A 26,981-nucleotide genomic window follows, 5' to 3' on the forward strand; every position below is an offset into this window, starting at 1 on the left:
AAAATGGCAACCAACAGATTGGGAAAGATCTTTACCAATCCTACATCCAATAGAGGAATAATATCCAATATATACAAAGATTCAAGAAGTTAGAGTCCTGAGAATCAAATAACCCTATTAAAATTGGGTAGTGAGATAAAGAGAAAATTATCAACTGAGTAGTCTCGAATGGCCAAGAAACACCTTAAGAAATATTGAACATCATTAATCATCTGGGAAATGCAAATCAAAATGACCTTGAGATTCCACCTCACACCAGGCAGAATGGCTAAGAACAAAACCTCAGGTCACAGCAGATGCTGGTGTGGATATGGATAAAGAGGAATACTCTCCCAACGCTGGTGGAATTACAAACTGGTACAACTACTCTGGAAATCAGTCTGGCTATTCCTCAGAAAACTGGAGATAGTGCTACCTGCTGACCCAGCTATACCACTCCTGTGCATATACCCAAAAGATGCTCCAACATATTATATGGACACGTGCTTCACTATGTTCATAGCAGACATATTTATAACAGCCAGAAGCTGGAAATAACCCAGATGCCCTTCAACAAAGGAATGGATACAGAAAATGTGGGACATTTACACAATGGAGTACTACTCAGCTATTAAAACAACGACTTTATGAAATTCGTAAGTAAATGGATGGAAGTAGAAAATATCATCCTGAGTGAGGTAACTCAGTCACAAAAGAACATACATGGTCACATGATATGTACTCACTGATAGGTGGATATTAGGTAAAAAGCTCAGAATACCCATGCTACAACTCACAGACCATATGAGGCTCAAGAAGAAGGAAGAGCAAGTGTGGATACTTTAGTCCTCTTTAGAATGGGGAACAAAATACAGGAGGTAGAGGGTGCAAAGGACTTAGGAGGAAGAGAGAAAGGAGACACAATAAAGGGGGACAGGATCAGGTATGGAAGGAGATGGGTATGATACACAGAGGGTCAGGAAATTGAAGAGAGGTGTCTAGCAATGGGGGATGGCGAACTGGGAATAGCTACCTTAATGTCTCAGATGCCAGGAAAGCAAGAGACTCCCAGGACCCAGTGGAGATGAGTAGCTAAAATGCCCAACAAAGTGGAGGGAGGACCTGTAGAGGCCATAACCAGAGGATAGGCAAGGCCCCTAGTTGGGGGATATGGCCACCCACTTATCTCTAAAATTTTAACCCAGAATTTCTCCTGTCTAAAGGGAATATGGGGACAAAGTGTGGAGCAGAGGCTGAAGTAAAGACCATCTAGAGATGGGTATCCATCCCATATATAGACACCAAACCCAGCCTATGCCAAGAAGTGCTTGCTCACAGGACCCTGGTATGGCTGTCTCCTGAGAGGCTCTGACAGAGTCTGACAAATACAGATATGGATTCTAGCAGCCAATCATTGATTAGACTGAGCACAGGGACCCCAATGGAGGAATTAGGGAAAGGACTGAAGGAATTGAAGGGGTTTGCAAGGCTCCAGCTGCATATGTAGGAGAGGATGGCCTTATCTGGCATCATGGGAGGAGAGGCCCTTGGTCCTGTGAAGGCTAGGTGCACCAGTGTAGGAGAATGCCAAGGTGGTGAGGTGGGAGTGGGAGGGTGGGTGGGTTGGGGAGTACCCTCATAGATGCAGGGGGAGGGCAGATGGGATAGGGGTTTTCAGAGGCAAAACCAGGAAGAGGGATAACTTTTGAAATGTAAATAAATAAAATATCCAATAAAAAGAGGAAGAATTTATTTTAGTTGAATTTGTGTATGATTAACTGGGTTAATGAGTTATAACATAGGTAGATGACAGATTATTGATATATGAGGTATAGATAGGAAGATGACATCTATATATAAGATAGACATGTATATACATCAGATATCTAAATATTTACAAACATATTAGTATACTTATAAAAAGTATATATGTTCATATATCAATAGAAATATTTCAGTTTAATATATACTGAAATATACTTATGGATATATCTATCCATTCACTCATCCATATATCAACCATTTATTTGTGTATCATTAATCTATTACCTATCTACATAACATAGACACATATGTTTATAGATATCATATGCTTGTCTAACATAAAATCTATCATCTAACTCTCCACCTGTTATCTATACATCTACTACCATCTATATAAGCATCTATGTATATTCTGTGTTTATCAATCTAATTAATCTATCTATATCATCTATATGTATCTATTTCTATCTATACATTCTGTATTGATATCTCTCTATCCATCTATCTTCTTATATATGTACTTATCTGTCTCTCAATTGATCTATCAATCATCTATCAATTATGAATCTATCACATATATTTCTTTCTATTTATCTATCTATCTATCTATCTATCTATCTATCTATCTATCTATCTATCTATCTACCTACCTACCTACCTACCTACCTACCTACCTACCTACCTATAAACCTATCTATTTATCTATGTAATCACATATACTTGTAAGTCTGAGAATGTGGGATCATGGAACTCAAGTCCAGCTAGTGTTGTAAAGTAAGTTTCTGGGCTTCTTAGTGAGGCTGTGTCACAATATAGAACATGATAGTAGTAAAGGAAACATATTGGTAGATGACAGGTGAAAAAAAGACTGATTAGATGATAGACAGATGATGGATTGATATAGATGATGGAAGAATATGTGATAGATTATAAGTGGGTAGATTATAGAGAATGAAATGATATATCACTATAAGATAGATCAATTGATAATAGATGATGGGTAGATTGATAGATTGATAGATAGATAGGTAATAGATTAGATAGATAGATAGATGCATGGTTGGATGCATGCATAGATGAAATAATCAATAAAGAGATGATTAATATATATGCATAGTTATGGATGTCACTTATAGGTCTACTCCTAACTGAGGCACTATGGAGGAGTAATGGCTTTTGCAGTAGGGACAGTCAGTGATATTTCTTAATGGTGTGTCACAGAGTAGGCCTACATGCCCCAGTTTCTGTCCCACTATGATGGGCTGTACACTATCTTAAATCATGAGTGAATCAGCACTTCCTTTCTCAAACTGTTTATGCCAAGTAGTTGGCCAAAAGAAACTAATATGTCATACATGATCAGGTGTATTGGAATCTTGTGTCATCAATACAACCAATTAAATATATATTCAAAAAAGAGGAAAACATACCTCTTTTTTATGTTCATCTCTGGTATGTTGAGAAAAGAACAACAGGATATCAAAAAGTTACATGCTATCTGAGTAAACTTTTATAGTCTAGCATTTGAACAAATCTGTAATAAAGATCTCTTTTTGAGGTAATTAGATTCTTCTGTATTTAGGAAAGTTATTTATTATTGTGCATGTCTAGGAGTGGGTGTATACACCATAGCCAGCACATGTATGGACTTCAGGGGACACTTTTGGAGACTCTGTTCTCCCCCCTCCCTCATTTACTTGTGTCCCAGGAATTTAACCCAGATCCCTAGAGTTGTGTGGATAGATGGGACATTTCACTAGTGTACTTCAGAAATTAAATACTCCAGGTGTATGTATATTCAGTAAACATACGTTTTTATGTGTGCAGGTTCATGGATTCCCATAGATGATGAAATTTATGTTAAGTGTCTTCCTTGATCATTATACACATTAATTTATTTTTTGTTGTTTTGAGACAACCTTTTCCTGTGTAGCTCTGGCTATCCTGGAGCTTACTCTGTATGTAGATCAGGCTAGCCGTATTCTGCCTCCCAAATTCTGGGATTAAAAGTTTGTGTCACTATGGCCCTGATCAAGTTAATTTTTTAATAGATAGATGGGTAGAGGGTGAACAGAGCGACAATAGATGATACATAGATAAATGATGGATAAACAAATGATGTATTGATAGATGATGGATAGATATATGATGAATGCATAGATGATGAATTTCTAGATGATAGATAATACATATGTATATACTGTCTGTGTTGCATAGTTTTATGTCATCTTGACACAAGTGGTAGTCATATGAGAGAAAGGAAGCCCAATTAAGAAAGTGCCTCAACCCTTGGTCTTGCGGGGATCATATGCCCCAGTACAGGGGAATGCCAGGACCAGGAAGCAGGAGTGGGTAGGTTGGGGAGCAGGGTTGGGGGGAGGGTATAGTGGATAGCATTTGAAATGTAAATGAAGAAAATATCTAATAAAAAAAGAAAAAAATGAAAGTGCCTCAATAGGCCTGTAGGGCAATTTTTTAATTAGTGATTGATGGGTGAGGGACCAGCCCATTCTGAGTGGTGTTACCCTTGGGCTGATAGTCTTGGGTTTCTTAAGAATGCAAGCTGATCCCCCCTCAATGCAAGACTGAAGCATCCACATCCTGGTCTTTCTTTCTATGCTCCATATGGTCTATGGATTGTATTATGGCAATTGTGAGCTTTTGCGTTAATATCCACTTATTAGTGAGTACATACCATGTGTGTTCCCTTGTGTCTTGATTACCTCACTCAGAATGATATTTTCTAGTTCTATCCATTTGCCTGTGAATTCCATGAAGTCATTGTTTTAAATCTATGCATAGTACTCCATTGTGTAAATATATCACATTTTCTGTATCTATTCCTCTGTTGAGGGACATCTAGGTTGTTTCCAGCTTCTGGCTATTATAAATATGACTGCTATGAACATAGTGGAGCATGTGTCTTTATTACATGTTGGAGCATTTTCTGGGTATACTTCCTGGAGTGGTATAGCTAGGTCCTCAGGTAGTACTATGTCCAATTTTCTGAGAAACCACCAGTCTGATTTCCAGAGTGGTTGTACCAGCTTGCAACCCCACCATCAATGGAGGAGTGTTCATCTTATTCCACATCCTCACCAGCATCTGCTGTCATTTGAGTTTTTGATCTTAGCCATTCTGACTGGTGTGGGGTAGGAACTCAGGGTTGTTTTCATTTGCATTTACCTGATGACTACAAATGGTGAACATTTCTTTAGGAGCTTCTTGGCCACTCAAGTTTCTTTAGTCATGAATTCTCTGTTTATCTCATTTTTTAGTAGAGTTATTTGATTCTCTGGAGTTTAACTCCTAAGTTCTTTGTATATATTGGATATTAGCCCTCTATCAGATGTAGGGTTGGTAAAGATTTTTTCCCAATCTGTGGGTGACTGTTTTGTCCTATTGACAGTGTCCTTTGCCTTACAGAAGCTTTTTCATTTTCTGAGGTCCCATTTGTCAATTGATCTTAAAGCATAACACATTGGTGTTATCTTCAGGGAGTTTTCTTCTGTGCCCAAGTATTTGAGTCTCTTCCCCATTTTTTGTTCTATTAGAGGAAGACCTGGGAGGGAGAGAGGAGGGTGAGGAAATAAGGAGGGAAGTATCAGGAACTGGAGGAGATGTCAAAGAGATACAGAAGGTCAAGATATCGAACAAAAAATATGTAGCAGTAAGAAATGAGGAACTGGGGACAGTCACTGGAGGGTCACAGACACCAGGGAAACATGAGGCTACCAGGACCCAAAGGAGATGACATTAGCAGAAATGCACAGAGAAGGGGGAGACAGAACCTGAAGAGACCACCTCCAATAGATAGGCACAGCTCCAGGTCAAGGGATGAAGCTACCCACCCATCTCAAATTTTCAACCCATAAATGTTCCTATCCAAAAGAAGAACAGGGACAAAAAATTGAACAGAGACTGAAGGAAGTGCCATTTGGGGAAAGCTCCACCTGGAGATCCACCCTGTCTGCAGACACCAAACCTAACACTGTTGCCATGGTCAAGAGGTGCTTGCTGACAGGAACCTGGTGTGGCAGTTCCTTGGGAAGTCTGGCTAGCAACTGACCAATGCAGATGTGGATGCTTAGAGCCAACCATCAGACTGAGCTCAGGGAACCTGGTGGGGGAGCTGGCAGAAGAACTGGAGGAACAGAAGGGAATTGCTACCCCAATGGAATAACAACTTAGGCTGGCCTGATCACCTAGTTTTTCCAGAATCTAGACAACCAACCAAGGAGTGTGCCTGGATGGATCCATGGCTCCAGATACATATGTAGCAGAGGATGGCCTTGCCTGACAGCAATGGGAGGGGTGATGCACCAGTGTAGGTGGATGCTGGAGCAGTGGGTTCAGAGAATGTGAGTGGATGGGGGAGAAATCTCATACAAGCAAAGGGGAAGGTGGAGGGTGGATGTGGGATGGGGGTCAATGGAGGGGTATCCAGGAATTGGGTTATTATTCATGGGGATTGGTGGAGGGGTTAACCTGAAAGTGAGATATCATTTGAGATGTAAACTAATGGAATGATTAATAATAATAAAAAGCTAATGCAAGCTGAATAAGCCATGAGTAATATGTAAGCATTACCCTTCCATGGTTTCTGCATCAGCTATTGCCTCTGGGTTCTTGTCTGGTTTGAGTTTCTGCCTTGACTTTCTTCAATGATAATTAGTGCTGTGGAAGTGTAAGCCCAATAAACCTTTTCCTCCTCATTTGTGTTTTTGGCCATGGTTTCTCCCCACAGCAATAGAAACCCTAACTAAGACAACTATATCACCCTTGAATCACCACAAGTAAACTTGACCTGTCTCTCTGAAGCTGGTCCCTGTGTATCGTTATTACCATACATACAGGGTTTCTAAGCCCCTGCTCTTTCCCCATTGTCTCTGCTCCTCATGGACCAATATAGGTCAACAATTCTCGGGGCAGGGAGGGTCACACAGTGTCAGAGATTTATTCCATTTTTTGGCATGGTAGCACACAGGCAGACATGGTGCTGAAGGAGTGGAGATTTTTACATCTGAGTCCATAGCAAGTAGGATGAGGAAGCAGGGTCTGGCTTGGGCTCTTGAAACCACAAAGCTCATCCTCAGTGACTCACTTCCTCCAAGTCCACATCTCCTTATCCTTTCAAATAGTGCTACTCCTTAGTGATCAAGCAATCAAATCTATGAGCCTACGGGGGCTGTTCTCATTCAAATCACACACACACACACACACACACACACACACACACACACACACACACACACACGTAGTGGGTGATCAAATGGTAGGTGGATAGACATATGTCAGAACGTGATGCAAAAACTTCAGTGTCATAACATTCATCTCACCACAAAAACAAGCTTCTCTGACAAAAGTTGAGCATGATCCTGGTCCAGAGATGCAAATTAATATTTAGAAGGCATTATGAAAGCATGACCATTGAACCCAACAATAGCAGGCAAGTGGTTAAAGTAAATAAATCAAAGTAGTTCAAAGACTACAAAATAATTCTTCCTGTGACATTTCAAATTTTTAAATATACATACATGTATGGTTTGAGTATATATGTATGTTTGTCCACATGTGAATTTGTATATATGCATACAAGTGTGTGGGGTGGTTTCTTTCAACTTTAAGATATGATTTGTGATCTAAGCTCTTCAACATTACTCTGTGTCTTAGGGTTTCTATTGCTTTTGTGAACTCCATGGCCAAAAGCATCTTAGGGAGAAAAGGGTTTATTTCATCTGACCACTTGTAGCTTATCACCTTGGGGAAGTCAAGGCAGAGACTTGGAGGCAGAAACTGATACAGAGGCTATGGAAGAGTTCTGCTTACTGTCTGGTTCCTCATGGTTTGCTTGGCAGTGTTTTCCACAGTGAGTAGGACCTGCCCTCACATTGACTACCAGTCAAGAAATGCTCCACAGTTGAACCTGGTGGAGGTATTTTCTTGAGTGTCTCCTTTCCCAAATGACTATGGCCTGTGTCAGGTTGACAAACTACTAGCACACAAAGCTTTTTTTTTATTAGATATTTTGTTCATTTACATTTCAAATGCTATCCTGAAAGTTCCCTATACACTTCCCCACCCTGCTTCCCAACCCACCCACTTCTGCTTATTGGCCCTGGCATTCCCCTGTACTGGGGCATATAATCTTTGCAAGACAAAGGGCCTCTCCTACCAATGATGGCCAACTAGGCCATTTTCTGCTACAAAGTTTTTAAATGTTTACTTTAAACAACCAATATAATATTTTACCTTCCTTTCTAAAGTCAAAATTACAATATTGGAGTTTGTAACATGTAGGAATGATGAGACTCTTTGGTGTATGTTCTCTCTCTCTCTCTCTCTCTCTCTCTCTCTCTCTCTCTCTCTCTCTCTGTATTTTTGCACTTGTGTTCATGGACACAAGTGTGTGCATGTAAATGTTGAGTGCCACAGGATTATGTCAGGTGGCATCCTTCATTCACATCTGCCTTAATTGAATTAGTTTTTTAAAATTTTATGTGCATTGGTGTTTTGCTTGCATGGTTGTCCATATATATGTCAAATCCCTGGGAACTGGAATTACAGAAAGTTGTGAGTTGTCATGTGAGTGTTAGGAATATAACCCAGGTCCTGTGGAAGAGCAGCTAGTGCTCTTGACCACTGAGCTGCCTGTCATGTCCCTGCCTTGTTTTCTGGGATGATCTCTCACTGGCCTGCAATATTTCATGTAGTCTAGGCTGGCTACTGGTGACATCAGAGGATTCAACTGTCTCTACCTCTTTCCCCGGTGCTGAAATTACAGGCGTGAGCAATCACATGCCACCCCTCCAACCCTCCTCTCCTTTAAAAAAAGTCAAATAGGTATTTATGTGCATTGTACTTTAGCTTCCCCTTTTAACAACACGTATGCAAGTAAAATAAATTTATTTAAACATTCAAAGATGCACTAATACCGATTAGAACATGGGAAACAATGAGTGAAAGAGAAAGTACAGAGACAGGAATTGTAATTTGCAATAAATAGGAAAATATGATCTGAGAGACAAGATTGCTTCATCTTCATATTGATGTTTCAGGTTCCAGGAAAAATATACTGGAAAATTCCTGATGTCATCTGTAATGCTGGAACAGAATTATTTCATATATTTAGGATAGTAATACATGATATTTGATGAGAGTAGAAAATGAAACAAATACAAGCCATTAAAGAGGCAAACAATGACAAGATGTATCATGCAAAAACATTTTACAGAATTTTGTATATTTGGAAATATACATGAACTTTGTATGGAAATTTTCCTTATATGGAAAATTTTTATATGACAAATGATCTTATATCAAGACCTAAATTGGTACTTTTTAGAACTTATGTGTTTATTTGAGGATGTAGTTTCTATGAATCTAAACTAAAATTATATATTTTTTGTTTCACATTGGAGTTTACCAAGCCCCATGTATCCTACAGACAGAGTCTCACTCGAGGTCCCAGATAGTAGTTGAATCTCACAGGAAGACTAGGGGTAGAACTTGCTGCCTTCAGTACCAGCCCCATATAGGAGAATACCATCTCAACACTAGTAAGAAATAGTCCCCTTCTGGATATTGTTAATGCCTCCACTGAAAAATGACCTAACATAAAAATATATAATTCCATAAATAGACCGAATAGGAAAAAGTGGACATCAGGATACAGAGAAATGAACCTGGGCTCTTCCCTGTCACCTTGAAAAAAACCTCAACTCCAAATGATTCAAAGACCGTGTCATAAGACATGGTAACCTGAAGCTGATAGAGAAGAAAGCATGGAGTGTGTGTTAACCATAGACACAGGTATGGATTCTTTGAATAGGATTCTTGTAGCAAGAAAGTAAGACAAACACTTGTCAGATATCATGGAATTAAAAACTACGGCAAAGGAAGCTGTCAATTAAATGCACAGGTATCTCGGGGAATGGAGATCTTTGCCAACTACACATGTGATGGAGGATTAGTGTCTACAATATACAAAGAACTTAGAACAAAACCAACCAAAACCCAAAAACTATGAACATCAAATAAACAAATCCAAAGATTAGAAAAAGACTTCCCATGTGACTCAGTTACACCATTTCTTTTTTTTTCCATTTTTTATTAGGTATTTAGCTCATTTACATTTCCAATGCTATACAAAAAGTCCCCAACCCCCCCCCACTCCCCTACCCACCCATCCCCCCTTTTTGGCCCTGGCATTCCCCTGTACTGGGGCATATAAAGTTTGCAAGTCCAATGGGCCTCTCTTTGCAGTGATGGCCGACTAGGCCATCTTTTGATAGATATGCAGCTAGAGACAAGAGCTCCGGGGTACTGCTTAGTTCATATTGTTGTTCCACCTATAGGGTTGCAGTTCCCTTTAGTTCCTTGGGTGCTTTCTCTAGTTCCTCCATTTCTAGATATGTACACAAAGGGGTTTATATTCTGTTACAGAGACCTTTGAATGTCCATGCTCACTGAGGTTAAGTTCATAATAGCTAAGAAACGAAGTTGACCCAACTGTTCATCAACTAATGAATGGATAAGGAAAATGTAATGTATAAGATGGAATATTACTCAGCCATAGAGAACAATGAAAATATGAAATTTCCAAGTAAATAGAAGGAACTGGAAATTATTATACTTAATGAGGCCACTCAGGCTCAGAAAGACAAACTGCACATTCTATCTCACATGTGGACATTAGACTTGAATCTTTTATTTTGTATGCATAATATGGAGTATGTAAGGAATCCAGGTAATTAGAAACTGGTTTGAATTGGGTCCATCAAGGAAGTGGGTCCATCAAATGTAATGCCATTAAAATGAAGTATAAAGAAGAATACTTGGGGCAGGAAGGCTTAATCATGGAGTTGGTTGTGGAATGGGGAAATCAGGGTGTGGTGGAAGGTTTAACCAGAATGAAGGGTTATTAAAACCTCATATGGAAACCTATGGTTGTGTGATTAAAATATAATAATACAGGCGATATAATTGGGCACTGGTGACAGGGAAGATTAGAAAGTGAGAGCTGTGGGCTAGAGGAGTAGGTGTGGATGTGTTTGGGCATAGGGAAGAACAGGGTAGGGGAGGGTCAACTGAAACTGAAGGTAAATGAAGTCTTACAGAAATCCACTAGTTTGTAAGCTAAGTAAAAATATAGTATTAAAAAAGTTTCAGCAGAGGATCCCTGCAATGGTATAATGCTGTTCCCAGAAGACATGGTTTATTCAGTGAAAATCTAATTTTTAGTCATGGGGGTACCACCATGATATTTATTAATGGAAGGAAGCCTTGGAATAACCAAAATAACTTGGCTATTGCCATATCTCTTGACTATACACCATATCTAAATGGTAGGGCACTATTGCTGAAGACACCAAATGCTGTGGCTGTAGGGCATCAAGAAATCGATGTCAAATGGACTAGGAAACTCGTTCACAGTGCTTAGATGTACTTAATAGGCTGTGTATGTGGGATAAGATGTCAGTGATGTCACCATGCTTCCCCAACACACTATAAAATCATCCTTGCGTCCACTGGTGCAATAAAGGCTGTATTGGGGAGCCAAGCACTCTCTGATTAAATTTCATGCCAGCTCCATGGAAGGAACTTCATATCTATGGAAGAACAGGGGTAAGGGTGGGTTTCTATTGTAATTCGAGTCAAAAGCCTGTGACAATGGAGCTCATGGAGCCTATGAAGGAGACCAGTGGTGATGAACTGTCATGTTTCCAAGCCACGGTCTTAAAAATACTCATAGATTTATGCTTCTCTCAATTTTGGTCAAATCAACTTTTTAACTTTGTGTTTGTTTGTTTAGATAGAGACTATGTACCTGGATCTTCTGGAGCTCAGTATGTAGATCAGGCTGGCTTGATACTCACAGAGATTCATCTACCCGTGCCTCCCAAGTGTTGGGATTAAGGGTGTGTGCCTCCATGTTTGACTTCTGCTCAACTTTTTACAGTGGGGAGTGGTTTGTGCAGAAATTTGTAGCTGGTCAAAGGATGAGGACAAGTGACTGTGGATGCTTAGCCATCAATTATCATCTGGATGGGGAGTAGAGCCATAAAATTCTGTTTTCTGAACATGACAGATCTGTTACAATCATGAACTCACAGCAACTGTGGTGTTCTGCACAAGACCCTGGTCAGATCAAGCTAATTAACATTCTAGAATTGAGCAGAGAGGGATTCAGGACCCCCCCCCCCCACCAAAGAGCTATTGCCAGTTGATAGTTTCTGGGAGAGGGAGGGTCCATATTTTTCTTTTTCCTTCTTTTTGCCTGCCTGCCTGCCTGTCTGTCTGTCTGCCTCTTTCCCTCCCTCCCTCCCTCCTTTCCTCTTCTGCCTTTAAAAAATATACTTTTTGGTTTTATGAGACAGGGTTTCTCTGAGTAGCCCTTGCTGTCCTGGAACTCACTCTGTAGACTAGGGTTATCTAAAACGCAGACATATGCTTGCTTCTGCCTCTTGAGCGCTAGGTTAAATGCATGTGCCACCAGCTCCCTGCAGTCCATTTTTTTATATTACATAATAGCCCTGGTATATTACATTACTCATGCCTCCAGGAATTGACATACCCTATTCAGAAATAGCACCAATTGGATTCATTGAGGTAATAATAATAATAAATAATAATAAAATTTAAAAGCCATGAAGTATAGAGGGAGATGTGTTGCTTGGATGAGGTGTGTGGAAGTATGAAAGATAAATATACATTATATAAATATATGAAAAGGATAAAGAACAAATAAAATATTATTTACTTTAAATATTAAATATTAATAACTTAAATATTAAAATAAAATTAAAATTAAAACTTCAAGATATAAAATTAATGTGCTTTGACTCACCTAATCCTGATCTTGTTGAGTCACTAAGGTTTGATCTTGCTTGGACAGTTGTCTAAAGGAGAGTAAACACGGAAATATATTATTTTTAACATACTAACATTTAAAGTAAAGTATTATTTTAAAACAACAGTATTATTTTAAAGTAATAAAGTACTTCAACATAATATTAGTAATAACATTAGTACATATGAACAGTTTTCATAAAAATGCAGATATAAAGCTAGGTTTTGACTAGAGTATCTGGACAGAGGGACCTAGGAACTGAGTTTCATTTCAGGTAGATTTTGTGTGTGTGTGTTTCTATCTGCATGGTTTATTGGTGTGTTCATAGTCGTGTGAATGACATGTGTATGCCCACGCATGCATAGGTAAGAGGCTGACTTTTTAACACCTCCTTTAATCATTCTACACATTGTTAGTTTTGAAATATGACCTTTCAGATAGATTTATTACTAGAGAGCTCCTCTTGTCCCCTCCCCTTTCCAGCTCTGTTATTCTTGGCTTTCTAAATGGGTGCTGGGATCCAAACTTGGGCCCTCATGCTTGTGTGCACTTTTCCCACTGAGCCAACTTCCCAACACCCTCAATAATAAAAAAATAACATTTATTATAAAAATACAAAGTAAGAAGTTACACACGTAGGTTGCTACTATACCCGTGTCCATGATACGCTGTACATTCTCTTCCTCAATGCCCATTTCTTCCACTAAGTTCATGAACTCCGTCATCTCCTCCTTATTCAGTTGTTTGCCTTTTGCTGCGTTTCACGGTGTATAGGGAATATGTCACAACATTAGTACCCAGCACACTAATAAAATATTTCTGTTGCTTAATCTCCCTACTGAGACCCTTCCCAGGGCATTCTGGGTTGTTCCAAGTTGATCTTCAAAGCTAACTATGACAGCTTCAGTGATTTATCAACCTGACATACAGAATCAGATACACAAACACATTGTGATCTTTGGGTACAGAGATATGCATACATTCATATCCTTGAATCACACTCTCACATTACAAGTTCTATGTGTGACACTTACCCAAAACTCCAGCCACTCGTGTGACATCATTTCTTCTGTTCTTGTTAAAATAATGAAACAACAATATCTTCTCATTTACCATCTTTAACATGAATGCTATGCTCCCTTCATCTGAGATAGGTAAGACATTTGTATAAATACATATAAAGTCAACAAAATGCTTGCTCAGACTCATTCTACCTGCACAGTTATGAATGTATATATGGAGTATACAGTCCCTAACCTACAATATTCTGCTCCATGTGTTGAAACTAGTCAAGACAAACAGGGAATTATAAAGCAAGTTTATAATTCTGTTGTAAGATATAAAATATATCTAACATCCCACAGTTACCTACAAATATGTAGAACCTATATTGGTTTGGAATAGCTATGTTCTTGATACCAAGATGTGTGAATGTATAGAAGCTGACATACTGCAGTCCTCTTACTTGCTGAGAATAGCTGTATGATTATATGTATATGCAATATGTGCATACATTTCATTGATCCTATTAAATTTAATGGTGGAATTGTTTATAGTACATATATTGAGGAAAGATTATATATATATATATATATATATATATATATATATATATAGTGTGTGTGCACATATATAGGCATTTTCATGGATCCTAATACATTTAATACATTTAATGGTGGAATTATATACACATATATACACATATTGAGGAAAACTCTCTGATTTTATATACATATATATATATATATATATATATCTCAACATTTTCATGGAGCTGATCTACATTTAGTGGTGCAATTATCTAACTTTACCAATTTTCCTCAGAGGCATGTCAGAAAAAAGGGAGGGTGCCACATAGTGATTTTCTCCAAACTGGAACATTCTGTCTTAGTAGCTCATGAGATTCAAGAAGTAAAAACCCCACAAATCTCAGGATGATTTTGAGACCAACAGCTTTCAGTAGGCCCCTCCACAACGTTATGGGAAACAGTGAACAAGCCCTCTAGAAGAGACTCTGACTAGCTTAGCTGTCTGTAAGCCTTGCTAAAGCTCCAAGGATAAAACTTTCAGGAGTGTCATCCAAGCTGAGTTGGGCTTTTCAGGAATGCAGCCATATTTCCAAATGTTCTTGTATGTGACTCCAATACACTCACTGCTTCACTAGCAAGACTTCTTAAAGAGGGGAAGGGGTTGACTCAAGATCCTCCTCATTGATATGATGACTGTTCCTTTTTATGTCAGTGGTAACTCCTTTTCCTTCTGAGACGGGTCTTACTATGTATCCTTGGCTGGCCTGAAACTTGTTGTTTAGATCAGGCTGGCCTCCAACTAAATTACATAACACACTAGGAGGTGTGTGTGGGGCTTTTTGGAGGGATATATACTTGTGAGTTGATTCGGCTCCTCTATTTAAGTACAATAAACTCTTCTATAAACTTATCTATAAACCAACCTAGAGTCCATGACATGTTTAGTTTATCAGTTTAATGTATTGCGTTAAATAGACTCTTTATGGTAGAATAGAAAATAATGAAAGTATCTTTACCACTTGATTCATGACAAATTAAATTGATACCTGAATTATTTATAAATGGATCTCAGTATGTCATATACCTTGCCTTTCAGAACTAAAGAGCTAAGACTATTCATGATGCTTAATTTTATATATTGTAAATCATTTTCCCCAATAAAATTATAAAATTTAGACAATTAATCATTCCTTGTACAAGACACATGTTTCAGAATTGCTGGGAGTCATTTTCATAGTTGATAAAATCCTAGTTCCTATTTTGCATCGTTATTTTTTAAAGTGCTCAAATCACCTTTTAATTCTTTTAACCATTCTCAGACTCTTGTCTGTGATTTAGTTTACCCGTAAAGCTAAACCAGGGAAGTGTGCTTGGTAGAGGTATACACCATATAAATAAAAAAGTTTTTAAAAGTCATTAAAGACTAAACAAACAAATTAAATCTCTTATTAGTTCCAAAATGACTAGGAAGAAAATGAGGAGGCTTTCCTCAAGATTGCATCTGTAATTTGTAGAGACAATTACATTGGAATGTAGATATCAAGGTGTGCAAAATTCAACCAAGACAGTGAATTTTGAAAAAAGAAACAATTAAGGTCGTGCATTCATTCCGGCATTGCTTACTCACACTGTGCATAGTAAACTTCTTGTTTTTTCCTTCCTATGACTTTATACAGTTGGCACTTAGTCCCTTTCCTGAAAAACAAATGTCGTATTGTATATTACTCCAGGGTCCTGATTCCACATAAATGACAGGATAGTTTATTGCAAACCACATTTTCCTCTGTAGATCTCTTATAAGCACATGTAGTTGTAGGGCATTTTCCTTAAATATAATTAATAACATCCTTAAAAGTCATCAATCACCCTGTTAGTTGTTTGCAGTTGTCTCTGTTAGGGCAGATTTAGCTCCTCTGTGTGATCTGTTGCCTATCCTGACCTCTGACCAATGAATGTCCTTGAACCCCTGATCTTCCTGCCTCTACTCACCAAGTGCTGGGATGATGGGAATGTAATACTGAACTTTGTGCAGAGTATGGAGCCCTGGGGTCTGTGGTTCATGCTGTTAAATCACTCCCAACACAGCTGTATCCCCAGCACCCAATAACAACTTTTGATAAGTGAAAAAAATCCAAAATATTGAGCAAAAATTCTACCCCAATCTGAGATGAGAAATGTCTGTAGAATTGGGTTTAAAGGGTGAAAGGCCACCTGGTGCAGAGCACATTCAGTGCCCTACATACATTATAGTCTAGCATCCATATTTACATTGGGATCATGTATTTACTTTTTGTCCCTCTCATAAATGTCATCAATCTTATAGATTCTGTAGCAGCAATTGAATTGTGCATTTAAATGGATTTAAATTCAGCCTACAATTGTATTCTGAGAAGATTTAAGTTGCGATGTGCATCAACAGATCCATAGAGTTGTAGGCATAGTCATGCATTCAGATTTGTATTCACTCAGAAGAGACCCATGTGACTAATAGTGACAGCCACAGCTTAGATTTGTCTTTATGGCTCTAAAAACATGAGAATAACTGGCCTGGAGAGATGACTCAGTCATTAAAAGCACACCACCAAAAACAAACAAAAAATGGAAATAACTGTTTAATAGCAGGGTGTGGTTACACAAAGCCTGTTGAAGGCCTTGGGGGTCCATTCTCTGCATGTAAAAAAAAATCACTCATATCTGGAATGGCAATCCTTCCAGCACTGTTCTATTTGCTCAGGATTGTTTTAGCTGCCACAGGATCTTTTCTGGCTCCATTGAATTTTAGGATATTTTGTAGTCTTCCCTGAAGAAAAGTGCTCCCTCTCAGTTAGTTTTTTGAATATCAAATGGTTACTGTAAAAATCATATATATACAAGTAACATTATATGGAATGAACAGGTTGTATAATAAGAACGCGCGCGCGCACACACACACACACACACACACACACACACACACGAGAACAATTAAAGAAAAAGGAGTCTAGGATTTGAAAAAGACCAAGGGAGGAGGGAACATGGGAAGGATTGGAGGGAGAAAATGGAAGGGGGAAATGATGTAATTATGTTTTAGTTTAAAAACGTATTTAAAAATAAAATTATCTCTTCAACATTCTAGTGTATACACCTACTTGATTTTGAACTACTACTCTTTTAAATAATTTTAGGTATGTTAAATATCAAGTCAAGCATGGTGGAATCCATAACAGACTGATTCAGGAGGATAGGTTCACTATCATTCTAAAAAAAATTAATTAAAAACAAAAATAAATAAAAACATAAAAAGACTGCTTGTGGTGGTACACACTTTTGAACCCAGCACCTGAGAGGTAGAGGCAGGTAGATCTCTGTGAGTTCAAGTCCAGTCTGGTGTACATAGAGAATTCCAGGACAGCCAGGGTTATATAAGGAGAACCTGTCTTTAAAAATATATAAATTAGCCAGGTAGTGATGACACACACCTCTAATCCCAGAAGGTAGAGGCTCTGATTTTGAGACCAGCCTGGTCTACAGTGTGAGTTTCAGGGTAGCCAGGGCTACACAGAGAAACACTGTCCAGAAAAAATACAATATGTTTATTAATTTATTTATTATATGTGTATATAATAAATAAAAATTAAAAAGTTTATTTTTTACTCCATATTGAGTTCAAAGCAAGAACAATGTACAGAGACTCTCAGAAACCTGAATTTATAAATAGCTAATTTATGAAAAGGTTCAAATATCAGCACATAATTAACAAAAACTTTGTTCCTCCCAGATAGAAATATATCCTCGATGGATAATATCACTCATATCAATATAGTTTAAAAGCACTGAAACTATCCCAAAATTTATTTTGATATATCTTCTCTACCACCTGGGCTTTTGAGCAGTGATAAATAGAAAATTAAGTAATTGTTATTTTGGTAAATTGTCTTGTAATGTTTGACTTCAACAAGGAGCTGATTTTGAATATGTTTTCCAATTGTACTTTACACCCAGGCCTGTCTCTTTCATATATCTATATACTATCTAAATCTACCTATGTATATATTTATGTATATACATGCATGTATCCATCTATTATTTATCTATATATATTTTCTATCTATCTATCTATCTATCTATCTATCTATCTATCTATCTATCTATCTATCATCTATTATCTGTCTACCTACATATCTATGTATATATCTATCACATGTCTAGCTAATTGTCTATTATCTAACACCTACATTTGTGTATATGTATCATTTATCTACTTTTATATCTATTAATTATGTATCTATCACCTACATAGTCATATATGTATCATCTATCTAATTTTATATCTATTATCTATGTATAAATCATCTACATATAATCACCACCCATCTCTTGATATTATTTATTTTACTTTGGCTTGCTATAAAATAAATAAATTAACTCTTTCTAAATTAAAAGTACAGCTATCATATGTTCTTTTCAGGGCCACAGAGAGCAAAGTGATACAAGGATCCTCACTTAGTGCTGTGTGTGTTCACTGATATGAGTGTTGACTGAAAACATTTCATTTCTCTACCCACACACCATCACATGGATTGTTCTGTCTATATATATCTTACTTAATAAAAAAATAGAGGTAGACTTGGTTGCATCTCCTCCCACACAAAATGTGACGGAAGTAGGTTCTCAATGGTGAGCCTTCATTTATCTTTTCCATGGTACTGGCAGCTAAGTAAATTGTTTGCCAAGGCCCGTCAATCTGGAAAAAAAGCAGCAATTGAAAAAATGCATTTAAAAGTAGGGGATAGTGTAGTAACTGGGAATTCCAAACCACTTGGATAAGGATAATTCACAACTTGATTATATAAAAAGGCATTAGGCAGCTTAACTTTTTTTATGTTCATGCATACTCTATTCAATGAACCCAATCATGATTTTAGACCCCTCCCCAAGCCAACTGTGTCTGGTTACTCACACACCCCTCTCTGAGCAATGCTATAGAGTTCTCCATATAACAACCCCTTCTTCCTCCTCCCCACCTGTATTAGAATACTCACACACTCATCTGTGAACAAGGCTGTAGAGTACACAAAAGAACCCTTCATAGTCCCCAACCCTGTATCCAGCTAGTCATACACCTGTCTCTGACTTCCCACAACCCTAATAATGATCAAGTCCAGACAGTTTCCATTCAACTATATTCTCAGTGTATCCTTGTATGGAGAACAGAAGCACTATTTTTGCCTGAACTGGTTTGGGGTGTTTACATAGTAAGACAAAAACATGTTCTTCAGATGGCCACATTATGACTTTGTGTAATTTGGCCTATGCATGATTAAAATCAGATGTATTACTAGAAGGGGCATACACAGTTAGAGAAATAAATGTTTTAATCTGTTAATCAAAATAAATCTGGCACCTTAGTAACGAGCTTATTGGTCTCCTTGGGACTCCTGATAGAGACATACATGATAGCTTGGAGACCTTGAGTCCAGTCACTCAAGTGGGCAGCTGCCCATCTTTGGCAGTGTGTCTGTCTGTAATCTGTACTCTAGTTTTGCCTTGAATAAAGTCATCTTGCTTTCTCTGCAGATCTTTTTTAGTTCTTACTTTTAATGTTTTGGATAACAGGCCAAAGTAGACAACTGCCACTGTAAGCATAATGTCAGTGCAATTCACCCCTTAAGAAAGTGAAAGATCTGTATGATAAGAACTTCAAGTCTCTGAAGAAAGAAATTAAAGAAGATCTCAGAAGATGGAAAGATCTCCCATGCTCATGGATTTGCAGGATCAATATAGTAAAAATGGCTATCTTGCCAAAAGCAATCTACAGATTCAATGCAATCCCCATCAAAATTCCAACTCAATTCTTCAACGAATTAGAAAGGGCAATTGGCAGATTCATCTGGAATAACAAAAAACCTAGGATAGCAAAAACTCTTCTCAAGGATAAAAGAACCTCTGATGGAATCACCATGCCTGATCTAAAGCTGTACTAAAGAGCAATTGTGATAAAACCTGCATGGTACTGGTATAGTGACAGACAAGTAGACCAATGGAACAGAATTGAAGACCCAGAGATGAACCCACACACCTGTGGTCACTTGATCTTTGACAAGGGAGCTAAAACCATCCAGTGGAAAAAAGACAGCATTTTCAACAAATGGTGCTGGCACAGCTGGCAGTTATCATGTAGAAAAATGCAAATTGATCCATTCCTATCTCCTTGTACTAAGGTCAAATCTAAGTGGATTAAGGAACTCCAAATAAAACCAGAGACACGGAAACTTATAGAGGAGAAAACAGGGAAAAGCCTCGAAGATATGGGTACAGGGGAAAAATTCCTGAATAGAACAGCAATGGCTTGTGCTGTAAGATCGAGAATCGATAAATGGGACCTCATAAAATTGCAAAGCTTCTGCAAGGCAAAAGACACTGTCAATAAGACAAAAAGACCACCAACAGATTGGGAAAGGATATTTACCATTCCCAAATCGGATAGGGGACTAATATCCAACATATATAAAGAACTCAAGAAGGTGGACTCCAGAAAATCAAATAACCCCATTAAAAAATGGGGCTCAGAGGCGAACAAAGAATTCTCACCTGAGGAATACCGAATGGCTGAGAAGCACCTGAAAAATGTTCAACATCCTTAATCATCAGGGAAATGCAAATCAAAACAACCCTGAGATTCCACCTCACACCAGTCAGAATGGCTAAGATCAAAAATTCAGGTGACAGCAGATGCTGGCAAGGATGTGGAGAAAGAGGAACACTCTTCCATTGTTGGTGGAATTGCAAGCTTGTAAACCACTCTGGAAATCAGTCTGGCGGTTCCTCAGAAAATTGGACATAGTACTACTGGAGGATCCTGCAATACCTCTCCTGGGCATATATCCAGAAGATGTCCCAACCGGCAAGAAGGACACATGCTCCACTGTGTTCATAGCAGCCTTATTTATAATAGCCAGAAGCTGGAAAGAAACCAGATGCCCCTCAACAGAGGAATGGATACTGAAAATGTGGCACATTTACACAATGGAATACTATTCAGCTATTAAAAAATGAATTTATGAAATTCCTAGTCAAATGGATGGACCTGGAGGGCATCATCCTGAGTGAGGTAACACAATCACAAAGGAACTCGCACAATATGTACTCACTGATAAGTGGATATTAGCCCAGAAACTTAGGATACCCAAGATATAAGATACAATTTGCTAAACGCATGAAATTCAAGAAGAATGAAGACCAAAGTGTAGACACTTTGCCCCTTCTTAGAAATGGGAACAAAACACCCATGGAAGGAGTTACAGAGACAAAATGTGGAGCTGTGACAAAAGGATGGACTATCTGTGATTGCCATATGCAGGGATCCATCCCATAATCAGCTTCCAAACGCTGACACCATTGCATACACTAGCAAGATTTTGCTGAAAGGACCCAGATATAGCTGTCTCTTGTGAGACTATGCTGGGGCCTAGCAAACACATAAGTGGATGCTCACGGTCAACTATTGGATGGGTCACACGGCCCCCAGTGGAGGAGCTAGTGAAATTACCCAAGGAGCTAAAGGGAACTGCAACCCTATAGGTGGAACAACAATATGAACTAACCAGTACCCCGGAGCTCTTGACTCTAGCTGCATATGTATTAAAAGATGGCCTAGTCGGCTATCACTGGAAAGAGAGGCCCATTGGAGTTGCAAACTTTATATGCCCCAGTACAGGGGAACGCCAGGGCCAAAAAGGGGGGTGGGTGGGTAGGGGATTGGGGGGGTGGGTATGGCGGACTTTTGGGATAGCATTGAAAATGTAAACGAGGAAAATACCTAATAAAAAAAATAAAAAAAGACCACCAACAGATTGGGAAAGGATATTTACCTATTCCAAATCGGATAGGGGACTAATATCCAATATATATATAAAGAACTCAAGAAGGTGGACTCCAGAAAATCAAATAGCCCATTAAAAAATGGGGCTCAGAGCTGAACAAAGAATTCTCACCTGAGGAATACCGAATGGCAGAGAAGCACCTGAAAAATGTTCAACATCCTTAATCATCAGGGAAATGCAAATCAAAACAACCCTGAGATTCCACCTCACACCAGTCAGAATGGCTAAGATCAAAAATTCAGGTGACAGCAGATGCTGGCGAGGATGTGGAGAAAGAGGAACACTCCTCCATTTTTGGTGGGATTGCAAGCTTGTACAACCACTCTGGAAATCAGTCTGGCGGTTCCTCAGAAAATTGGACATAGTACTACCGGAAGATCCAGCAATACCTCTCCTGGACATATATCCAGAAGATGTCCCAACCCGTAAGAAGGACTCATGCTCCACTATGTTCATAACAGCCTTATTTATAATAGCCAGAAGCTGGAAAGAACCCAGATGCCCCTCAACAGAGGAATGGATACAGAAAATGTGGTACATTATCACAATGAAGTGCTACTCAGCTATTAAAAGAATGAATTTATGAAATTCCTAAGCAAATGGATGGACCTGGAGGGCATCATCCTGAGTGAGGTAACACAATCACAAAGGAACTCGCACAATATGTACTCACTGATAAGTGGATATTAGCCCAGAAACTTAGGATACCCAAGATATAAGATACAATTTGCTAAATGCATGAAACTCAAGAAGAAGGAAGATCAAAGTGTGGACACTTTGCCCCTTCTTAGAAATGGGAACAAAACACCCATGGAAGGAGTTACAGAGACAAAATTTGGAGCTGTGACGAAAGGATGGGCCATCTTGTGATTGCCGTATCCAGGGATCCATCCCATAATCAGCTTCCAAACGCTGACACCATTGCATACACTAGCAAGATTTTGCTGAAAGGACCCAGATATAGCTGTCTCTTGTGAGACTATGCTGGGGCCTAGCAAACACATAAGTTGATGCTCACAATCAGCTATTGGATGGGTCACACAGCCCCTAATGGAGGAGCTAGAGAAAGTATCCAAGGAGCTAAAGGGAACTGCAACCCTATAGGTGGAACAACAATATGAACTAACCAATACCCCGGAGCTCTTGACTCTAGCTGCATATGTATCAAAAGATGGCCTAGTCAGCCATCACTGGAAAGAGAGGCCCATTGGACTTGCAAACTTTATATGCCCCAGTACAGGGGAAGGCCAGGGCCAAAAAGGGGGAGTGTGTGGGTAGGGGATTGGGGGTGGGTGGGTATGGGGGTCTTTTGGGATAGCATTGGAAATGTAAATGAGGAAAATACCTAATAAAAAAAAGAGAAAAAAATTATTTCATTGTATTCGTCATCATGGCTTTGTGAGGGACTAGAGTGAAAACATAGGAAGTGATGTAGGTGTTTGGATTTTCTGGGAAAGTCAGATACACCCTTGGTTCCAGACTGATGGATGTTCTCTCTATGTCTCTCTCCGGGTTCTCCAGGTCTCTGGTCTCTCAGTCCTCAGTCTCTATCTATCAGAAAACCACCATTTAGACTATTCTCTCTCCCTGCTGCTTTCCATGCTGAGATGTAGAGAATACTTCCAGAACATTCTTCCCCATTCCCATTTCTCTCTGTCACACAAAGACACACCAAAAACCTATCTTCAGAGACATTATTCTCTCTGTCTTTGTCTCTTGGCCTTTCTTTGTGACTCTATCTCAGAAAACCACCCTTTAGATCACTCTCTCTTTCTTTGTCTCTCTCCATTCCTGATGTAAAGAGTAGCAACTTCCAGAGGGTAGTTGTCCATCCCTAGTTAAATTCTCCAGGAACTCTCTCATTTATCTCTGTTTCTATCTCTTGGTATTTGTCCTTCTGCTTTTTCTCTCAGAAAAGCATTTATGAGACTCAACTATGTCCCCCCAACACATTTGTTATTCTCTATTACCAGACTTAGCAAATACCAAGTTCCAGAACATTCGTTTCCCCCTTTAAAGTCTTTCTGCATCTGCCTCCCTGTCTCCTGCTGTCGCCACCCACCTGCACAAAGCCCCCTCCCAAGCCTCTCTCTGTCTGTTTGTCTCTGCCCAACATGCCCACCACATACAGCCCCCTTCCACACAGGTCTGCTACCTTCTTTTTGAGACTCATCACACTGGAGACGCCTAGCACATGCAGTGTGAGCAGGAGGATGATGACCCTCATCATGTGTGAGCGACTGTCTCTGCTCTGTGGGTATCTGGACCTCACTGAAAAGGTGCAGAGTATCTCTCTGCTTTTTATAGTTGGCTTTCAGGATGGTTGGCGTGAGCAGTGTTCTGCATCCCAGTTGGCAGTTGTGCACTGACATTGACATTGTGTCATTTAGTATACAAATAGGTTCCTGGAGAACTTTACTAGGGATGGAAAATTTACTTTTATTGTCATTTCCAATGCCCAGTGCCTATCCCATGTTTCAGGTATATTTTTATTCATTGGTTTTATGTCCCTATTAAGAAAAAGGAAGATGAAGAACAAGATGCTATCATATTATCTTAACTGGAATGGTAGAGGTTTAAATCTGATATCTATTATCAGTTCCTCCAATCAGATATACTGGAAGAATATCAAGTCTGACCATTTTCAATCAAGTTTTCAACACCCTTGAACCTGAACCATGGATTCATCAGCAATACTGGGGAGGCAAAATGCACTTGTGAACTCTGCTCTAATGTTGGCACAAACCACATTGTTCACATGACCAAAAACATGGCAGTAAACTGGACACAGTAGAATTCACATTTGTTTGTGGAACTGGAGGTTCTAGCCTTTGTCTGGTTAAACAGCTGTGATAACATGGAGCATACAGTCTTGATCCTAAAGATGAAGTCTTGCTTCTATAGATATAATTTATTGTTATTTCTTTACAAACATCACTCAAATTTAACAGCTTGTCAATCACGACAATTATGACATATAACCAAAGAAACATCTAGAAAGCTTATTGGATAATCATAATATATATAGTTAAATTTTAAATTTCTTCTTTTTAAAAATTATTTTGAGTTCATGGGTGTGTGGGCTCAGGTACCCAGGCTTGGCAGTATCCACCTCTATGTGAAAATCCATCTCATTAGTCCTGGGTTTCCCCAGTTTTCAGGAACCTGTGCTGATGAGACATTTGGGAAATGTAACCCTTCCACATGTCAGAATCCATTAATCTGAAATTTGAAATACAATGTTTGCACTCATTTCTTCTTAATAGTGTTTAATATGAAATAATGTATGCATATACAGTTTTTTTCTTTTTAAAAGATAGTATCAGTATTTTTTGCATAGAATTATATGTTATATTAAAACAGCCAGAAAGACAGTTTTGACTTCTGTTATCCATCTGCACATGAAAGAGAAATATGAAATACTTGATTTTACAATTACTTTGGGTTTCAGTTATACACGTAGTAAGTGTCCTTATTAATTTTGGATTTGTGCATAATACATGTTAAAACTTTATCATTTATTTTGTACATGGGACTGGGTATGCCCATACCTTGGCATGTGTGTGGAGGTCAGAAGATAGCTGGTGGATACTGGTTCTTTCTTCTCCTACTAAGTAGGTCACAAAACTCAGTCATCATTACCCCCTGAGATATCGCACATCTCAGGAACACAGTTCTGAAATATAAAACACTGTAGAAATTGTCAAAACCTACACTATAGTGCAAAAATTATTCAAGTCAGTATGTCTCCCCTAACCCCACTTTTAATTGATATGTCAGTTACTCATTGGAGCACTACAAAAGTAAATTTGTTAGAGTAGAAAATGCAACATACAGAAGGAAGTTTTTCTTCAAGGTCACTGTTTCGGAGGTATGAGTTTCCATCTTTATCATGGCACTGTCTCGATCCAGAAGCTAAGAGATTACATCTTGATCCAAAAGTGGTAAACAGAGAAAAGTAGACAAGCATTGCATTGAGACCTCAAATCCAATTCCTCAAAGTGGCATACTTCCTCCTGTGAGATCAGTCCTCTATAGGAACCCAAACAGCACCTCCTATTGTCCTATTAAAGAGGATGTAGTGGAATTGATCAAAATATATTATGTGCAGTCATGAGATTGTCAATTTTTTTGAAAAAAGTAAATAATGCAAAGTGATGGATAATGCTATAAAATTCAACACAATTTTTAGGACTTCAAAATATTCACTTAACAACCAGCTGTCTGGCAGTAGGAAATACCAACCACCATGGCTTCTCTTAAGCTACCAGGGGAGAGATGTAGATCTTTGATGGACATGAACCTGAAAGAGCTGACTCAAGCCTACCATGGCACTGGTTGTTTAGCTTACTGTGTTACTAAGTAGTAAATGTCACAACAGAAAAGAGAGAAAAAAAATTCAGACAATGGGTATTCTCCAGTCAATATGCTCCTCTGTGTCATTTCCCTTTCCTCAACAATGCAAGTTTTGGTTTTGTAAACTCCCAACCTGTCTGTGCAGTTGCTATCTACTGTGAGTGCCCTGGTTCTGCTTATATATCTGTTTGCCAAGAAAAACCCTTGTAGAGGAAATCATCTGTCTTGGATTTATTGTTTTTCCCTCTAGGGTAAGCTGTGTCCTTCCTGTTTCCTGGCATAATTTTTGACAGTATTTTAAAATCTAATTACAAATAAAGGTATTTTAATGCTGTGAAAAAAAGATACTTCAGCATACAGTTGAAAAGTAAAGCAGAAATCTGAACATTTTAGAAAATAACAATACTCCTCCTCCTGAGATCTAATTTTTGGATCAGCTCTTTAAACATTTGTTCCAGAGCCAATGTTGATACAGAAAAATAATGACTCTATTTATCTGCATTTATAGCTATACTTGTGAGCATTTCCCACAGGAATGTGAAGTTTGTTTTGAAAATACAATGGTCTTAATCAGGCATGGGGATGCATACATTTTAATCCTGGCACTGTAGAAGCAGAGGGAGGTTGATCTGTGTGAGT

At 38.6% G+C, this 26,981-nt stretch overlaps 1 protein-coding gene across 1 annotated transcript; it reads right to left on the reverse strand.

Annotated features, from left to right (window-relative positions):
• Nucleotides 1-8,630: 8,630 nt before the first annotated feature.
• On the reverse strand, nucleotides 8,631-24,233 carry Pbsn (probasin). The gene is made up of 7 exons (NM_017471.2): nucleotides 24,142-24,233; nucleotides 18,708-18,847; nucleotides 15,752-15,819; nucleotides 13,630-13,740; nucleotides 13,248-13,349; nucleotides 12,593-12,644; nucleotides 8,631-8,847 (listed from the first exon to the last, which is right to left on the reverse strand). Exons 1-6 carry the CDS (start codon nucleotides 24,214-24,216, stop codon nucleotides 12,616-12,618), a joined length of 525 nt encoding a protein of 174 aa, NP_059499.1. The 5' UTR covers nucleotides 24,217-24,233; the 3' UTR covers nucleotides 8,631-8,847; nucleotides 12,593-12,615.
• Between the last annotated feature and the right edge of the window lie 2,748 nt (nucleotides 24,234-26,981).

This window comes from Mus musculus, chromosome X, assembly GCF_000001635.26.
Source record: "Mus musculus strain C57BL/6J chromosome X, GRCm38.p6 C57BL/6J".
NCBI lineage: Eukaryota > Metazoa > Chordata > Mammalia > Rodentia > Muridae > Mus > Mus musculus.

Coding starts and splice junctions, on each gene's coding strand:
- Pbsn (NM_017471.2), bottom strand. CDS start 24,216: ATGATGAGGGTCATCATCCTCCTGCTCACACTGCATGTGCTAGGCGTC. Junction 13,741..15,751: donor AGAAGTTTACTATGCACAGT/GTGAGTAAGCAA, acceptor TACCTATCTCAG/ATGAAGGGAGCATAGCATTC. Junction 13,350..13,629: donor ACGAGTGGCTGGAGTTTTGG/GTAAGTGTCACA, acceptor CGTGAAACGCAG/CAAAAGGCAAACAACTGAAT.